General features: G+C 37.3%; 1 protein-coding gene across 8 annotated transcripts in view; it reads right to left on the reverse strand.

Moving 5' to 3' along the window:
• The window catches only part of AP3B1 (adaptor related protein complex 3 subunit beta 1), a 164,951-nt gene that overhangs the window by 117,142 nt on the left and 28,248 nt on the right, over positions 1-19,561 (reverse strand). For all 8 annotated transcript variants that reach the window (XR_007505014.1, XM_049794396.1, XM_049794397.1 and 5 more), the window contains exons 6-7: positions 14,526-14,592; positions 3,973-4,152 (exon numbers count right to left, since the gene is read on the reverse strand). Coding sequence is in view for 7 of the 8 variants with exons in the window: in XM_049794396.1 (XP_049650353.1) it covers positions 3,973-4,152; positions 14,526-14,592 (247 nt within the window). In the remaining variant the exon portion in view is untranslated. The remainder of the gene's footprint in view (positions 1-3,972; positions 4,153-14,525; positions 14,593-19,561) is intronic.

Here is a 19,561-nt window from a genome sequence, read left to right on the forward strand (position 1 = left end):
GAGCTATCTTAAATAGCCATTAGAAACTGGATTCCATGACACATAGCCATGACCTGTATGGAATACACTAAGAATTCATAACTGTAAGATACTAAGAAAACCCTACAAGAGCAGGAAACATTTTAAAGCATTTAAAAGACTAGAGATCACAGAACAGTTGAGGTCAGAAGGGACTTCAGTATTTTGTCAGACCTAGCAATCAAAATAAATATTTTCAATGTGTTTCTTCCTGTAATTGCTCAAGAGGGAGGCTACTTTCCATGATTCACTGTTTTAGGTATATACACCCAAAGACTTGCTATTTTTCTCCTAAAAGTCCTTATTGTTTTAGATAATTTTCCCCTCATCAGTTACATCAAATTCTGAGCACTTTAAATTGAGCAATACTTCAATAATTAATCTTAAAAGTGTAAGCTTGAGACATGCTTCTCATAAGTACTTGTTTATAAATAATTTTGTTATGACTGAAACCCATGATCAATCTGAATTCACCATTTTTTTCCAATCTTAATTGAACACCAGGAAAGTTTATTTTTATAACCTGCAATTGTCTGAAACACAGCTGAGCAGCCCTGAGAGTCACTGTTTTTTTGCAAGACTACAGCTCCCAGCTCCATTTTGCTCTCTACGATGACCATTGAAAATTCTGACCAAGTCAGCTGTTTTCAGATGACACCGTCCCAGATGGCACACATATTTGGTGGTGGATCTATATTCCAGGAGAGCTGAAGCAGTCACTAACTCCTGTCATCTTCATCTCCTTGCAGAAACAAGGATGGCTAACAGCTTGAAAATTAGTTCCTGAACTGGTAGACTGCAACTCAATACATTCATGGAAACCAACAGCAACTTTCTTTGAAACATCTTCATGTATTAGGCTGCAAGCTGTAGTGGTTCAGGAGCTGTTTGCAAATCAACTTGGCAGTCCCAACAACTCCTGTGACAAGGATTGGGCAAAACATTTAAGGTGGGATGCATTACAGTGTTATCTACCATCAAGTATGTTGCTTCTCAGAAAACTTGAAATTGTTCTTCCCAGTTAGACCTGAGCAGGCATTTTCACTCCAGAATATGAACGTCTTGTTTCCATTCCAGTTAATACATGTTAAAGCTGAATACAGTTCATATGGAAAAAGGTTACTCCGAAACTGCTATTCACATGTAACTACTTCAAAAACACCTTCTAAGCATTTCAAGACAAATAGGATAAACCAAGGACATTCTTCCTCACAGCATTCATGATCAGAATTAAAAATTCTACTCTCCAGAGAAGTTCAAAATAGGAATATAAAACTAAGTACTCTTGGTTAATGGGTAATTCAATTAAAGTTTTGCAACAATTTTAAGCATATTGCTCAAAAAAGCATTTTTCTCCATAATGGGTAAGTACTCTAAATTTTTCTTCAGGTTTCTAAATGCACAAGAAATCAGCTGAAAACATTACACCATTACTTGTTGGGAATTAGCTCAACTTGAAAAAAGCAGCATATGTTTCTCAAAAAGGTAAATTTTAGTGAATAAAAATGCAAATATGCGTTTTAGCAGCCTTGAATTTATTAATCTGATAGGTTTAATTTCCATTTTCCTGCATCAGCTTTATTTATAAAGTGTCGTGCCCTATAAATATGCTGTTATTTTCTATAGTCAAGCAGCCTCTTAACAAATCTTCTCATTAATATGTAAATTTAAAGTCAATCGGTCTTCTCCCTGACAGCGCCATGAATTCCTAGTGCACTGTATAATCGGCTTTGACTTGGCATCCACTATTTATCATCAAAGATGTCAGTTAGAAAAATTATGGAAAATGCACTGCAATTGATATGACTGCAATCTACTTTGTCAACACTTAATTGTTCCTCAAATCATACATTTACATATAAACAGCCTAAATACTGATCCATAATGATGCAAATAAACTAAATTAAAAATCTCTTCTACTGCACAAGATGCCCTGTTGTATGATGAGTTCATTTAAGAACCTATTGACAAAGGCATGCATTTCAACTAGCCCTAGAAAAAAATTCTGCTAATTTAATTGCTGATTAGGTAGACAAACTAAATTTTGCACTGAAGCTCATGAAAGTGGAAACAAAGTGTTATCAATACTATGCCACTGATGACCAAATTTAGGTTGACGCAGGCAGTATTGCTACACAAACCTTTTACATTCCTAGAGCAGAGACCACAGCAGCAACCGTGACCCATCCAGTTTCAGTGAAAAAAGTGCCTTAGAGTCTTAAAGAAACCTAATTCCATCAAGACCTCCAACCTCTCAGTCCCAGACATGAGGTCATCCTCTTCTACTCTTCCTTTGTCCAACCACAGGCTAAAACTGGCTTAAACCAATTAGGCAAAGCAAATTATCAATTTGACTCTTCTAAAGGTCAGGGAAAAGAACACAAGTTACCTTCTTTCAATAAGCAACATGTAATAAACGCTCTGCCTCAAGCACATTAGGAAGACATACTACTTAAGTGTCTCGTTATCTAAAAATACTTTCCTTATTTTCAATTGTTAAATTTTCCAATTTTCTGGAAAGATGTGTTCTTACAAACAATTTAATTTTCATCTGAAATGAAAAAGGGTGTTTCAGAACCCAAATGGTAGTGCAAAAATATGCTTCTACTTCAGACATTTTTGCTATGTTTCTAGTTTTCTAATCATTATAACACCTGGTTATTTAAGAAAAAGTGAATATAACTGTAAACTAAATCAGGCTGAAATTAACTGTTTGTGGAAATACATCTCCTTATAATTATTTTCACATAGTAAATTATACATACATTAACATAGAACACCACTGCCTTTCTGTCTAATTCCCAGGCAAAGGGCATTAAAAGACAGAGTTTGAAAGAACTCAGAGCTGGTGTCATTCTGTATTCCAATGCTGAAAAAAAGAAACCTTTAAAAAATTGTTAATACATTGATTACAAAGCACATTAATCTGCACTGAAATAGCAATGCCCCAACAGAAGTGTTAAGACACATTACCTGAACTATAGCAGAACTACTTCAGTCTAAAAAAACAATAGAGAAATAAATAAAATGAAACTTTCTGTAAGGTTCTGGGATCACCTTACATTCATTGCAAGTAGATACCCCAAACATCCTTTTAAGCAACTGTACAAAGTCCATCTCCAACTACTGCTGAAAACTATATATATCAAGGAACATGTACATCTTTAAACATGAATTAGTTTCAAATTAAATGGTAAAACACCCCCCCCCCCCCAAGCCTGTAACAAACGCAAACAACCAGAGCTGTGGAGCAATATTACACAGTTCTTTCCAGAAGGATTCTTTTAATTTAAATTGTTATTCAGAGTTAAATCCCTATTGAAACCGATGTTAATAGCATCATTTTCTTGCGCTATCTACTTTTTTGTTGGTAGGAGTGATAGGATTTGTATTTTGAATATACCTTTTTATAAATTTTAAGTATACTCATATTTACATAATATAAATTAAAATACCACAACATTTTTTACATTGCGTATTTCAAAAACATATATTCAAGCCTCCACACAGTCCCTCAGCACATTAACAAAGCGTAGACAAGTAACATATTGTTCACCATGCTGTAATACTGGGTTTTCACAACCACAGAGAAAGTAGATTCTACCCAGTTTCAGGACAGAATGGCAAACCTTTCTAGCACTGACTTACATAAAATCTCATAGAGCAAAGAGCCATGTCACTCAAAGAATCACAGAAAAAGGACTCTCTCTGCTGCCCATAGGACGTGTCTGGGGTAAATCAGAAGGTTATACCCTGGAAGAAGAATTCTCATGGTCTGGAGAAGGGTGGATGCCTTGTGTTAGTGAAACCTTAGAGAGCTAAGAGTTATGCATTTGTTTTCTGTTTTTATTAAACTCTGCATAAAAATGCACCTTAAAAGACTAAGTATATACAACAATGGAAATAATTCAGAATGCAAGCACACAATAGTAATTTTAAAAGTCACAAACTTACCTTCCATGGACTTACAAACTGTGTACGTGCATATCGAGTTAACATGTGGATTATAACAACTTGACCCCACTCTTCCACGTCAACCAACAAGTTACAGAGCTTTCGGTAGTTCTTGTGAATCAGATCTATTCTATCTGGACACACTTCCTCAAATGCCATCACAACGCTCCCAGCTACCAGCTAGAAAAGAAAATATAAAGAAGGTCAGTGTTCCTTCTACAGTTCATACACAAGTAAGAATCAGAATTAATACTAGCAATTCTCAGCAATTTCAAATTGTTTCTATTCAGTGAAAAGAAACAACAACAAAAAAAACCCTAAGCCCACAGAAATGGTATCTTATTTAAAACAGAGTTGGAGTAAGTTTATTAGAACAGAGAAAACATTTACTGTTTCTATTACACACATAAATCTTAGCTCCCAGCCCTGAAGACACAGTGCAATGTAAGCATAAATTTTTTTCTTACAGTTACAGTTTCCAAATAAATTATCAGACGACTTGCAATTAACTCAGAAATAACAGGAAACAACAAGAAGTATAATACAGCGATATGCCTGACAAGGTCTGTTGGGATTCTCTTATCAACGCTGGCGTGATCAAACTAAAGAGGAGCTGGGGTAAGCTTCCCAGCACTACTGGGATCCAAACTTCTATCTCAATATGGCCAAATTAACTGTCATATGAAATTTTATATTTGGAGTTTCATGAAAACACTTTGCAAAAAAAGGCATAAAAATCAGCAATACAATACAGAAAAATACTAGCACTTTTCCTCAAAGAACACAAGCAGAATTCCTGCATGTTGTTCAGCACTTTCCTATTGGTTCCAAAATTACAGGAATGGATCGTTTATGCCCTGCTATGTCCCCACACAATTTTTTTGCCTCCACAAGAAATAAATCTTTATTCATACACAAAGATCCTCATACTGACTATGATTTTAAAAATATGTTTGTTTTCATGAGAAAATTAAATAGATTCTCAACATTCTAACACGTCAAGGCTTATTGAAACTTTCTGACAAGGTATTTTCTTTTAAAAATAAAAGAAATTAAACATACATTGGGGTTCATTAAAATTCTGGCAGCAGGTTACTTTAAATGTGGGAAAAACCTCAAAAGCTGACTATGACTTGTAACGACACATCATTGTGTGCCTGGAATTACTGTTCTTTCTCTTGTAATTGCTTTAATTAAGATTTGTTTTGTGTCAGAGTACATGTTAAGTCAAATAACTAAAATGATGAGACTTTATATGAAGCAGCTGATATGTATGCAGTTAGCATGCATGCAGTATAGCCTTCTGGCAGCAAATTAATGTCATATTCTATCTGAGCCCTGGGGATCTGCATTTCAACCTCTAAAATTTCCCCAATGACTTAAAGTAAGCAATTAAATAGAAGTGCAGTTTATTGAAATGGTACTTTTTGAGAAATATTAAATACAATGATATTCATATGTTACATTTTTCTCCCTGTATTTGGCTGACATTTGGTTTATTAGTATGCGCCCAACATTACAATTGAAAGAAAACAGCTCAGAATATAGTCTTGCTATTATGCTAAACAAGTTTCAGGCTCTGTGGGGATTTTATGAATTACCAATAAGAATAAACGTGAAGTTGCATTTATTGTCTCCAGCCCCGTCCACATACAGGTACCTGCTGGTCCCAGGAAGTATACAACTCATTCCAGGGAGCAAAATTTGATTATTTGATAGAGCTAAATAAAACACACTTTACATCTAAAATAATTTGCTGTATTTTGCTGTATTCCAAAAACAATAGCTTTTTTTTAATGTTGTTGTACTAAACTTTCTTCTTAATAACGTGCTGCAGTAAGCTATTCTGTAATTAAAAACTGCTGCAAGTTGATGCTTAGGCGCAGATTCAAAGCTCAGCAGAAGACGGTGGTTAACTCCAGGCAAATCACTATCAGTCCTGAGTAGGTAATCAATTAGGCCAGATAAACTGAGGATGGAAGTGAGGAAGGGTGGGAAGAATTGTATCTTAGAACTCACTTGCAACAAAGCAATTTTATCAGGATGCAAAACTCTGAACTGCAGTTAAGGCCAATTTGCAGAGGACAGTGTGATGGACCTGAAGTTTTAGAAGAAAGGGTAGACACTTTTAGACCACAGAGACTTTTTTTAGGTCACTGTCCCATAGACTTCATTATGGATATTCTACTCCTTCACACTACAAGACAGTATAGGGTCTCTTGACAGGTTTGACATACAAGAGGAGAAAAGGAGGGGAAGAGACACAGACTGACACACAGATTGATTTATGACTATAAGAATAGTAGCAGCCTAATATTTAAAACTACCCTTTTAGGTTCACAGGTGAAGGACAACACAGATGCTGGTGTCCAACTAGTTCTGGAGTGGAGACGCTTGCCTTTTACTGCTACTAGTACTGCACACATTTTGCTGTATTTCTTTTCCATTTGGATATGATATAGTTTGAAAGCTGACATAAAATACTACATGTAACACTAGTTTAGATCTTTTAAAACTAAGCACACGTCCTATGAACAGCACTGGCTTTTTAACAGTTCAGTTACTGAGACTAAAACACAACAATTTGATACAAAGAAATAGTGATACTGAAATACAGGAATTCTAAATACTTTTTTCAGTTCACATCAGTCACTCAAGTTTACAATAGGAATGTTGTCACTCGTGAATGCTTAAAAGATATTAATAAAAATTTGAACATACACTATGAAATGCAAGAGGTCCACTGGATGAACAAGCATTTTGTTTCTGTGCAGAGTCCCTAGATTTACAAGTTAATACAGGAATTGCCATACATCATGACACTCTTTAAGATCATGCCCCTCTCCCCATTACTGCATTTTTCAAAATTAGGCTTTTCATTTGAAAGGGGAAAAAGAAAAAGTGAGAACGTAAGACAGATTGAAAATGCATTAGCAACAAAAGGATTTAACTGAGAAAATTTCCTAATGCTTTCTTAATACGAGATTATTTTCTAGTTGACACTGTTTCCCCTATAGTATGATCCTACTATACATCTAAACATCAGTGGAACAGCTAATAATCTTTGTTTATTAAATGCTCAACATTCCATAAAAATATTTAGAATTAAAACAAAATGATCCAATCAGAATATAAAACCAAAAAATATCGGTTTCCAAAAAACAGTCAGTTAATTTCCATCTCACTGTGTCAATAGTAGCTTTTTGTATAAGGAGAAAATATAAATCACTCCAACAAAACTAGCAATGAGCTCATCAAATTCAAATGCTGCTTTCCATTTATGTATTTTTTATATTAAAGCAATAAACATGGTTCATTTGTCTTCCACTGGTTGCCACGTTTTTCTGTGCTGTTGCTATGAACTTCAGCCATTAGCTGTGCTCCAAGGTAAACTATATGAACCATCAACAAAAGTGACACCCAATCTATGGAGTTCATATTTTCTCCAGATTATCTATGCTAGTTGACAAGCTGGTAATGAAAAAAATCACACTAAGCAAATGGTTCCTCTAATAACAATAAATTTTCTATAAAATTATGAAGGGTACAAAACGTTTCCTTGCATCTATTTTGTCATGAATTCTAATTAACACTGCGAAAACCTGAGAGTGCTGGGTCATCACAAGAAGTACATCGAGGTTTGATTGATAATATAGTGCAAGTTGGCCTATGCTGCCAAGATTCCTCTCTCTTAAATTAATGGCCACCCCACCTGCCCTAATCATACAGCCCAAATGATATTCCCCTTCTTATTTCAATTTTCTGGACGCAAGGAAACTGGAAAAGATCAGTCATTTATCTTCTAATAGCTGGATAATAGATCTATCACAATAAAACATCTGCACAAACTCAGTGATTTTTTTTTCTCCACAAAAGTGAAGCTTTTACCAACATTAAATCAGTAAGTTAAGAAAACATCGTCTTATCCACACTTTTGGGGACTAAACTAAAATATTAACTTATTAACAGAAGCCTACTGTTGAAAAGTAGAGAGCCCAGCTTTCTTTCCCCATTAACCCCAAATACACTGCTTTAGTTTAAAAGATCAGGTCTTCATTGCAAAGCCATCACCAATTCCTAGGACCATTTTTTAATCTAAGGGGTCTCACTTCACAAGAATCTGCACTTCATCTAGTAACCATGCAGTCTGCAAAAGAAATGCCAAGACTGATGCGTTTGTATAGTCTTTTCACTCTCAAAATAGAATTCATATTAAGTTGCATCTGTTACACTGAGGAGTAAATTATCACACCGGAACTGAATAATAAATTTATTTAAACATCAGAAGTAGTTTAATGTGATTAAAATATTAAAGGAAAAAATATTATTTAAGCAGAGACTAAAGGAAAATTTAGCCTTTAGAAAAGAGCATAAATCTTAATTAGCAATAAACAGATTCCATGCAACAAGCCAATTTACTGTCGCTCTTCACCCAAAACTTGCCTCTAGCTCTTCCCATATTGCTTCACAATAGAGGTTTCTGGGGACACAACATCAGGAGTACATACTTGGGAATCAAATCAGCATCTGCAATCTGGCCAACATGTTTTAAAATTTCTCTCTAACATTCTTCTGTCTTAGAAGATCTCAAAAGCAGTGCTGCACTCTGTATACTACCTGGTCCCAGAACAGGACGTGTAATAGCATCAGCTATGATACAGCACAAAATATATGTAGCCACATACAAACCCTGTTCTCTGCAGGGGGCTGAAAAAATTTTTTATCATGCAGCACATGCATTTATATTTCCACACAAACATCATAAACCTTCCTTATAAACAGAGGTATCTGCCCAAACAAAATAAAATCAGATCAAAGTTAAAGACAGAAACCTGCAATAAATTTGGACATTTTTAATATGCCCAGCATCCATATAATTACATCCCAGCTACAGGTCTACATTCTGCCCTTTGTGTTTAGAGGCAGCTTTAGATACACTTTGGGATACTTTAGTTGGACTGAAGAATGCAAGTCTCAAGTTCTTTTCGCTTTACAGGTTCGGACAACAGACATGATTCCTTTTCAGTATCAACATGGATTTTTTAATTTATTTTTTTTTAACTGCTGTAACTCAGGTATCATTAATGAACTTGATTTTTATTGTTGCTTACACAATCAGAGTTGTAAAATACACAAGCTACAAACAAAACGCAGTTCTACAGTCCTTCACAGTATGCTAAAAGAGACTTAAGCAGCAAATCCTGCCTTAAACCCTATACCCCAAAGCTAGATCATCAGGCTTGTTAAGTGAATGGAAAAAATAGAATGAAGCAATACAGAATCAACCAAAAAGAAAAAAGGAACTAGTTTCCTCTAAAATATCCAATTACACCTTCACACATGACTACATGATATTACTTTCTGAGAAAATGATTTTAGCATAAAATACACACGTGCTCTTATCTTCCTTTCTACATAAAATCATGTCAGCTGCTCAATTATCTAGAATTACTAGAAAAACAAAAGGAGCAAGCATTCATGTTTTTATACCTGCTTATCAAAGTCTGAACTACTTTCTTCTGTAAAGCAAGGGTAAAAACATTACAAGGAGTTTTTTAAGTCTCTATAATAAAGTTACTTGTAAACATCTTATCTTCTTAAAAACTAAATACGCTTGCACAAAATCACAGCTTTGTTGATTCACTCTAATTCCCAGTTAGCTACCCTTGAGGGTACGTTAACGATGGTTTGCACTTGATAATTTTGCATCTTAGATTAACTGAGAGCTTGGCTTTTAATTGAATCTTCGTGTTAAGTCACTTAAGGAGTAGAGTGATCTTTCATTTACCTCACCAGAAATTTTAATGAAGCACTGGGTTAAGGTTAGATCTCATCTTATTTTAAGTTTTGCTTACCTCAGCTTATATTAAAATTTACTACTGATTGAGACCTAAAAAATGAACACATTTTGTACAGTCTGATAAAATGGCTTAATTTTACTGTAGTAAAATTCCCATCCAGACAGTTTCTTGCTATTTCAAATGTAAAATGACTCTGACTAATTTAAATACATTATGCCTTTTCTATGCAACATAAACTGCATTAATAATCCACAATAGCATGTTCTCTCTGGAAAAAAAAAAAAAGTCTGGTTCACATAAATTTAGAGACATCTATGTTTAGTAGCTATTCTATCCCATTTTAATGCAGAGGTTATTTCAGCAAGTTTCAAAAACCCTGCCTGAGGGCAAATGGTTACAGAACATAAACAAATGAGTAAAAATTTACTTTTTATTAAAGCAAAGTCTCAAACAGCACTTGACCAACATTCAACTGTTACATACATCATTAATGTTAATAATTACACTCTACCTCTAAACATGTCTAGAACAAATAGATTAAGGAAAAAAAACCAGAACAAAAATATCACATGGTGGATTTTCCCACATCCAGTAATTATATACACACGATGCATTATGGCTTGTCTGAGGATTATCAGCCCTTAAGTACACAGAAATGCCAAAAGTAACCTGACATTTCCATCAAGGGAAAACAACATCGAGAACCACTGATGTTCAACAATTTCCAAAGTCATTAAGATTCTCCCACTCTGATAAAGACACTATTTAATGAAAACAGCAACACCTTCCCAACAAACTAATCTAGTGACATCAGATTAAAACTGTCAGGAGATGACAAGTAATGATTAGTGTCAAGTAAACACTTGTGGTCCGATTTCCACACTATCACCCTACAAATTTCAGGCCATCTGACTGTCAAACAGGCAACAGAAGCTGCAAAAAGCCGAGAACTACCATTAATCAAACACACGTATGTCATAAGGCTATGACAAAATGCTGTTGTTTTACAGCTCAGACCCATTTCTAGAATTCTGTGGCAACAAACCTGACTTATCTTTCTTCACAAAGACTGCAAAATATTTTCTAAAAGCTTTTGTCTTTATGTCATGATGTCTTTTGCCATTTTGTTAAAGTTTTATGTCATGTCTTTTGTCTTTATGTTTACACATGACAGACATCACCTACCTGGACCTGTGCAAAGTGTTTGACACTGTCCCACACACCATACTTGTCTCCAAATTGGAGACACGCATTTGACCAACGGACCACTCAGCAGATAAGGAATTGGCTGGATGGTTGCACTCAAAGGGTTGCAGTCAAAGGCTTGATGTCCAAGTGGAGAGTAGTGACAAGTGGCCTTCCTCAGGGGTCAGTATCGGGACCAGCACTGTTTAACATCATTGTCAGCGACATGGACAGTGGGATTGAGTGCGCCCTCAGCAAGTTTGCTGACGACACCAAGCTATGTGCTGTGGTTGACATGCTGGAGGGAAGGGATGCCATCCAGAGGGACCCTGACAGGCTTGAGAGGTGGGCCCATGCAAACCTCGTGAAGTTCAACAAGGCCAAGTACAAGGTCCTGCACATGGGTTGGGGCAATCCCAAGCACAAATACAGGCTGGGCAATGAGTGGATTGAGAGCAGCCCTGAGGAGGACTTGGGGGTATTAGTGCATGAAAGACTAAGTATGAGCCAGCAATGCACACTCACAGCCCAGAAAGCCAAGAGCATCCTGCACTGCATCAAAATTAGCATGACCAGGAGGTTGAGGGAGATTATTCTCGCCCTCTACTCTGCCCTTGTGAGACCCCACATGGACTACTGCATTCAGCTCTGGGGCTCCTAACATAGGAAAGACATGGACTTGTTGGAGCAAGTTCAAGAGAGGGCCACGAAGATAATCTCAGGGCTGGAGCACCTCTCCTATGAAGACAGGCTGAGAGAGTTGGGGTTGTTCAGCCTGGAGAAGAGAAGGCTCAGAGGAAACCTTATAGTAGCCTTCCAGTACCTAAAGGGGGCCTACAAGAAAGCCAAAGAGGGACATTTTACAAGGGCATTTAGTGATAGCAGAAGACTTTAAACTGAAAGAGGGTAGATTTAGATTACATATAAGGAAGAAATTCTTTACTGTGAGGGTGGTGATACATGGGAACAGGTTGCCCAGAGAGGCTGTGGATGTCCCCACCCCTGGAAGTGTTCAAGGCCAGGTTAGATGGGGCTTTGAGAAACCTGGTCTAGGGGAAGGTGTTCCTACCCATGGCAGGGGGACTGGAACTAGACAATCTTTAAGATCCCTTCCAAGCCAAACCATTCTACAACAATTCTATGACGAGGAAAAACCAATCCACTTTATATCACAAGCTGTGGAGTCTGGGATGAAAAAGCACATCTTAATACTTGGTTTTGATTCAGAGAGTCCTGAAGAGAGATTTGTATGGTCCCTTTTTGGAATACTAATTCTTCATATCACTTTCTGAAAGAGTAAAACTTCTGAAGCTGAGATGTCTCAGCCCAGTGTGGAATTAGGTCTTGCTATGGAACAGACCAAGAGGAAACAGAAGGAGGAAAAAGTTGCAGCAGTTAACCATATTATGTCTCCAAAGACATCCAGAAAACCCAATTCTAGGCCATCATTCTTAGCTTCTTGAATGTGCTGACAAAATAGCATAACTTTGACTATTGCCTCATAAATACAGTGTCCATTATTCAGTACCACAGAGGCACCAGAATCGTGGCACATAGTAAGCAATGAGCATTAATCCCCTTACAAGTAACTCCAAGCATCAGGATCGGTGTGCTGGCAAAAAGACCCAAACCTACTTTATACTTTTTTCCTTTAACATTTTGTAAAAGTAAATGTGTAAATGACTAGTTGTTGGATAACTTGCCATTTACCATAAGCAATAAGGACTAGGAAACAGAATGAAAACTCAAGGATTTTATTTTCCTGCCATAAGCAATAAAAAGAAACAAAGATGGCTTCTCAGCCCTTTATGCCTCCACAGGTGTAAAGAATCTAATCTCACATTCACAGACTGCATGCACACCAAGAGCATGAACCATGAAAAGAAAATACAAAGAACCACTCGGGGGGCAACTCCACAGAAGCACAAAGGCTTCTGACAAATGAGTACAGGTCAAGCACAGATGCAGTCAGGAGAACTAACTAACTGATTTACTGTCTGCTGAGCCATTAAGCTCTGACATTCTCCTTCAGTAACCCTTCAGTGGAAGCTGCAAGATGTCTTTTAGCGAACAGCACCATTTATGTCCTGAACACCTGGACTGTGCTAGAACAACCAATGATATACTCCTGTGTGTTACAAAACCACTTGGCAAATAGCAGATGAAGCAACACACTATTTGGTACCTCCTACTACTTTCATTTACTCAAAAAGGATTACATTCACTAAGTTAGTAATCTGAACAAGAGAATGTGTTAATTTACAACTCTGTTTTATCTTTGAAGTCTATCTTTGACTCCTTGCTCAACTAACTTTCCAGCTTAGACTTGGGAAATTTATTTATAGGGAACAGGAAGAAAAATAGTATGACCACTGTGAGACATCCAGGAGTTCATACAGAAAACCTGTACCTATACAGGGCAGCCAAAATATAACAGTGTCCTCGTTTCAGCTGGGATAGAGTTAACTGTCTTGCTAGTAGCTGGTACAGTGCTATGTTTTGAGTTCAGTATGCGAAGAATGTTGATAACACTGATGTTTTCAGTTGTTGCTCAGTAGTGTTTAGACTATAGTCAAGGGGTTTTCAGCTTCTCATGCCCAGCCAGTGAGAAAGCTGGAGGGGCACAAGAAGTTGGCACAGGACACAGCCAGGACACCTGACCCAAACTGGCCAAAGGGGTATTCCATACCATGGTACTTCCCATCTAGTATAGGAACTGGGAAGCGGGGGGCAGGGAATCGCCACTCGGGGACTGGCTGGGTGTCGGTCAGCGGGTGGTGAGCAATTGCCCTGCGCATCATTTGTACGTTCCAATCCTTTTATTACTACTGTTGCCATTTTATTAGTGTTATCATTATCATTATTAGTTTCTTCTTTTCTGTTCTATTAAACCGTTCTTACCTCAACCCATGAGTTTTACTTCTTTTTCCGATTTCCTCCCCCATCCCACTGGGTGGGGGGGGAGCAAGTGAGCGGTTGCTGGCTGGGGTTAAACCACGACAAACAGAAATGTTAAATTTACAGAAATTGTCCCAGGACATCAGGTTTACTTAGCAGATTGGAAGTGGGGATATTTGCAAGAACAAACAAGAGCACAGCAAGCATCATTGTTTAACAGTTGTACACACTACAAGGCAGACTTACATCAACAAGCATACTGTACATCATACAGAAGTAATTTATTCTTGACAGTATCACAAACAAATTGAAATGACGTAGCTAATTTCCCAATGAAAAAGTGTTTATACAGACACTTGTACACTGATTCATATCATCATATAACTTTCATTTTCAAAACTAAGTTTAAAGAAGCATAAATAAAAAACATCCTAATAAAAACAGATTAAGAATACCCATGATGCAAGTAAAATTACCAGTCTTATTAGAGGAGATGGTCACTATTACAGTCATAGTATAATGCATTAATACACAATGATACTTTTATCTAAAAACTTATAAAACCACATCAGCAAGGGTTAGGAAAGTGTATTATGTACTGCTGAATGACAGCCTCAGGAGTAAACTCTTTAAAAATATATGCATGTGTAATAGCATACTGTTTCTTACCGTACTTTTATCCTTCAAAAGCTTTTCTATCACTTCAATTAACATTTCCTTTTGCTCTGGATCAAGACTAGAAGGAAAAATAAAAATTCTTTTTACTCATTTGGTCAGACATGTCCAAAATTAAAAGAGGTTAGGTTTGTTGAACTTCAGACACAAGCTGGGAACCAAGAGCATTGAAGAAGCCACTTCCAGAAAATCAAGTATTCCAAAGAACTGATTGTAAAAGAACTTGACTAAAAATAAAGTTAATCATGGAATACAAAACTGAATTGAAGGAGTATAAAATTAGATTATAAAGAATATCTTTATGTTATACCACTTATGTGTGTTCTATAAGAATCTTAATACTTAAACTCATAAAAATTTTAGGATTTAAGAAACATTAAGGCAGGCCAACCAATTAGGGAGAACTTGGCTGAGCTTCAGATGTTAAGCCACAAGGATCTCACTCCTTTTGCAGAACAAAATTTCAGTATGAATGAATTCAGCAGTGAATGAACATCAGGACAAAGCAGAACAATACCTTTATTATCTAATTATCAATATAATGCTTCAAGAAGACATTTAGTTAACTTCACTAATTTTAGTCAGAAGTATTGGAACTCAAAAATTTGGACATTGTATTCAAATGTACCTATACAAAGTTCATGTGCAAGCTAATGAAAAATAGACTGCTTAAAGTCCTACATAAATAGTAGAAACAGAGGAAAAACAAAAGTTGCAAATAACAATCTTTGTACATCCTTTTCATATTCAAAGAGCAGAGAAAAATTTGCTAGGAACATCAATTATTGTCAACCTTGCTTCTTAGGTAGGTAAGGACCAACTTTTCATTCCAGCTACTTCTTCATCATGGATCTGTAAAGCATGGAAGAATTCAAAGCCAAGGCAGAAGAAAATACAAAAAGTAGGTACAAAGTGCCATACAGATGTATAGTTCTATGCTTTTGAAAAGTCATTTCAATGTGGATACTATTGCAGATAAGTAAGGAAGTATTTGGTCATTATTTTACACTTCAGTTTTAATGCTGAGTGATGAACTGCCCTAATGCACACAGTATATCCTTTCCAGCTACAGATTCACAAAGTGAATAACTAGCTGCATACTCCTTTGCTAAGGCTCTAATACCTAGCACGACTAGAACATGATGAACTTTGTTATAAGCCACCATTAGCATAAACAAAGCAACAGCATATTGTTCCATAAGTACTTTTACAGTCACCTTTTGTTCCAACTTCTGTTCTTGTCAAAAAAGGTTTACTGGATCTTCTGCCAAGGACCAAAACCCTCAGAAGAAAAGCCAAAAGTCCTTCTAATAGGCCTTATTTCAAATTTTGGAAGTTGATATAAAATTTAAAGAGAGAAAGAAATGAGTCCTTGTTACTAAGAAACTTCAAAAAATATCAATTTTGTTATGTGATCCAGAAAATCTTCAGTAAGGGCTCCGATAACTGAATTCACATTCCTCCCTTTCCTCTTTAGTGATGTTTCAGATGAGGAATGCAGCATTCAGAGAGAAAATAAAAGAACAGGCTAAAGAGCTCAGAGTGATCTGCTCCCATTATGGTATCTACTAGTAATAGTATGGAATCTATTAATAATAGATTTTTATTTGATGTGGACTATTAAATGGGACTTTTTAAAAGTCCTTTTCCAAATCTCACTGAAAGTAAGTGCAAGTACACAGTAGAGTTTTCTATTGATAGACAGAAGATACTAATAGCTTTGAAATGCACTCTAAGTGAAATAACCAAGAGATCTGACATTTTCAATGATAAAATTACTTCAATGTACCTAGCAACGTTGATTGCATTGGGCACAGATGTTGCTGTTCACACTATGCCTGAAATCTTTTCTGTTTGATATGTAAGCTTCCTGCTGTTAGGACTGATTGAACCACTAATGAACAAGCTCTTATAGGTCAGACATCCATCCAAACACCATGACACTAAATGCAAGGAAGACTGGAGTATAGAACCTACATCCAGATGTCCAACTGGAGCACTAACTAAATACAGGACTACCAAACAGGTAGAGAAGTCACAGAAACCAAAAAGTAAATGGAGTGTACAGGCACTATTAGAATAAAATGTTACTCTTCTTACTCAAATGCTTGCAGGAGGTGGAGAACTTAGATGTGGGAGAGTATATAAACTGTTGACTGACCTTCACATCAAAAATCTATCCCCTTCAGAACTCTGATTTTGACCAACTTCACAGCAAGTCTTCTGAAATTACTTGCTCATTACAAATAGGCCAAAAGACAGCCTTGCTACCAGTACATGATCTATATCGCTGAATTGTGGGGCTACCAGTTGTGATCTTTGTTGAAACGTCTGCTGAGACTGCCTATTAAAGACTCTTATTTGCAGGCAAGCCAACTGGGCCTGCCTGTGGACAGGTTAATTTGATAGCCTATTCACCAGTTCCCAGTACTGCTGCTTCTTCAAGTGATCCAGAAAACTACACTCTCTCCTTTGGTCCTGCGGTAAACCAGTGCTATCAGGTATGGTACTTGTACAAGTATATTTTGAAAATGTGACGATAAAAGTTCTCATGCTTTCTATAAGCAGCTCCCAAATCCTACCACAAAGGACACAACTGTTAGTTACAACTCCATTCACAAGTAACCATGAGCTTATTCTAGTCCAGGTAAGGTGGAATTTGCAGCTACAGCAGTTTGAAAACGTGCGTTATGATGTCTAGGATGTTTGCATGAAGTGAAAACTTGTGAAGGATGTACAGGCCCTCTAAACCATTAAGGTAACCTTTATAGAATGTCAATTTCATTAGTTTTCCTTTGCTATGTGAGCTAGGCATCCATTTTACTACCAGTCAGTAATTTATAGAAACTAGAAGAGAGTGAGGCCAGTTTCTCCAGATTACGCTGCTCAATTTTTTTACCATAAACCCTACCTTTTCGGGGTACTTGCAAGGATGATTTCAAAATCTTGCCACTGACATCATATAAGCATAGGATACCATATAAACCAGAGATAAGAAAAAACACAAGTTATATCTGCAGATGCAATCATATCTGGAGATTGGATGAAAAATGGATAAAAGGTCTTATAGTAATCAAATTAGATTTCACCATCTTCCAGTTTTTCAGCAATCACCATAAACTCTTTAATCTGGACTAGCAAAATAAAATTTGCCTGTCCTGAAGAGAAGAAATGGGAGCATCAATTTAAGGTGAAATTTCGTGGACTAGCCTGCTGTCCAGATACTGCTGCACCCTGCTGGCACTAATAGACCATTACTGCCAAACTCCTCCAAATAGTTTTGATACTATCAGGAAATCAAAGCATATTCTATGTATGGAGAATAATTCAGGCCAAAAAGACTTTTCTGTGCTGGAACCAGATGCTAACAAAAAATAAACTATTCAAATAGCAGGAAATTACTAAAATCCATTCCCTCTTGTTAGGTTACATGATAAAAGTCGTCTCTGCATACAGAGGTGGGGGAAACTCCAATACCATCTTGACCCAGCTACTCCCAGGGCCATCACATGAAAGCACTCAGCTCATTTCAAAAAAAAAAAAAAAAAAAAAAAGAAAAAAAAAAAATCACCAGAAGGAAGGAGCCCCAGCTCAGGTTCTTCCAAAAGCTGCCATGGAAAAGCCATCAGCATTATGGTCCTAAAACGAACCTATCATGACAGAGAGGTTCTCCAAAGCACCTTTCAGACTTAGGGGTGTTACTAGCTACAGGGCTATGAGACTTACTATGCAATGCCAGAAAGAGCATTTTGGGATTGTAGGTAAATGCTTTGCTGCACAGTATGCTTGTCTGGCCATGCCCTGTACCTAATAACCACAGTCTGTTTTGTCTTCTCATTAAATTCTATTTCTAACTATTTTCCTGGGTGAGGCAGTCTCTATTCTGTGTGCATGTACAATATGAAGATCTAAACTCCAGCAACTGGAGTCAGGCCACAGGTTATAGGGACCTGTATAACTGCAGCACCAGCAATTGGAGTATGTATGTCAGTGTGTGATAGCTGGAGACTATCAAGCCAGACTAGGTGCCTTGTGAAGCCAGATATTGAAGTGGGGCCATAGGTCTGGGCTGGACATGTGTGTGTGTTTCCGAGTGAAACAACTGGAGATTTTGGCTACCAGAGGGACCAGGGCATCCAGGCAAACTATTGGAAAGACTGTAAGGCCTGGAGGTTGACTGAGATACCCATTTGTGTGTCTCAGTCTCTCTGTTCCTCTTCCCTCTTCCTCTCTACTAAGTAGGAGACAACTGGAGACAAGGGGATATAAGGGTCAGTTACTGCATAGTCAGTGTCTGAACCCAGCTACTGTGGGATTCATAGCATCTGAGTGAAGGGTGTGGGCATCTGTGCGTCTGACCCAGGGGGTCTGTAACAGCAAGTGCAGCGGGGTTGCAAGCATTGTGCGCTTTTTACATGAAAGTGCAAGTGACTGGGGAGACTGGGGATGTAAGGCCAATTACTGGAAAGACTAAGCATCCAGGACCATTACTGGTGGATCCATATTGTACATACACAGGTCCACTAATGGGCCTGCATCCTGATCAGCCAGAGCGTGCAGCAGGAGAAGGCTGTTGGTGCCAGTTTTGTCTGCATGAGTGTTGTTTTCTGTCTGTGCTGATCTGTATAGCTGGCTGCATGCATGTATGTTGTATATGTGTGTATGTGCCCATTAGGAACACACACTCAGCCTCGCTGCTGGTTGGTCTGAGGGGGCATGGAACTACCTGATTTGGAACCCCTAACACCTCTCACCCTCCTCTTTTTGGCATAGGCAAAATAAAAGATAAGTAGTAGAATAAGTGTCTGCCATTACTTTGGAAAGGTACAGGTTCTCTTGCCCCCACCTGTGTAAACTAGTACCCACCTCTTCGTAAGAACTCTTCCACAACAAGAATTTCTGAAGTGGAAAGAAGAAGATTTGGATTTGCATAAAGTTTCTATGAGTTAGTATTCATTTGTCACCTGTACTGCAAACTACAGCAAATGCCTTCAGGATGAAAGATACAGACACTAAACACAGAAGTCTTT

The sequence above is a fragment of the Accipiter gentilis genome, chromosome Z (assembly GCF_929443795.1).
Source record: "Accipiter gentilis chromosome Z, bAccGen1.1, whole genome shotgun sequence".
NCBI classification, from domain to species: Eukaryota; Metazoa; Chordata; class Aves; order Accipitriformes; family Accipitridae; genus Astur; species Astur gentilis.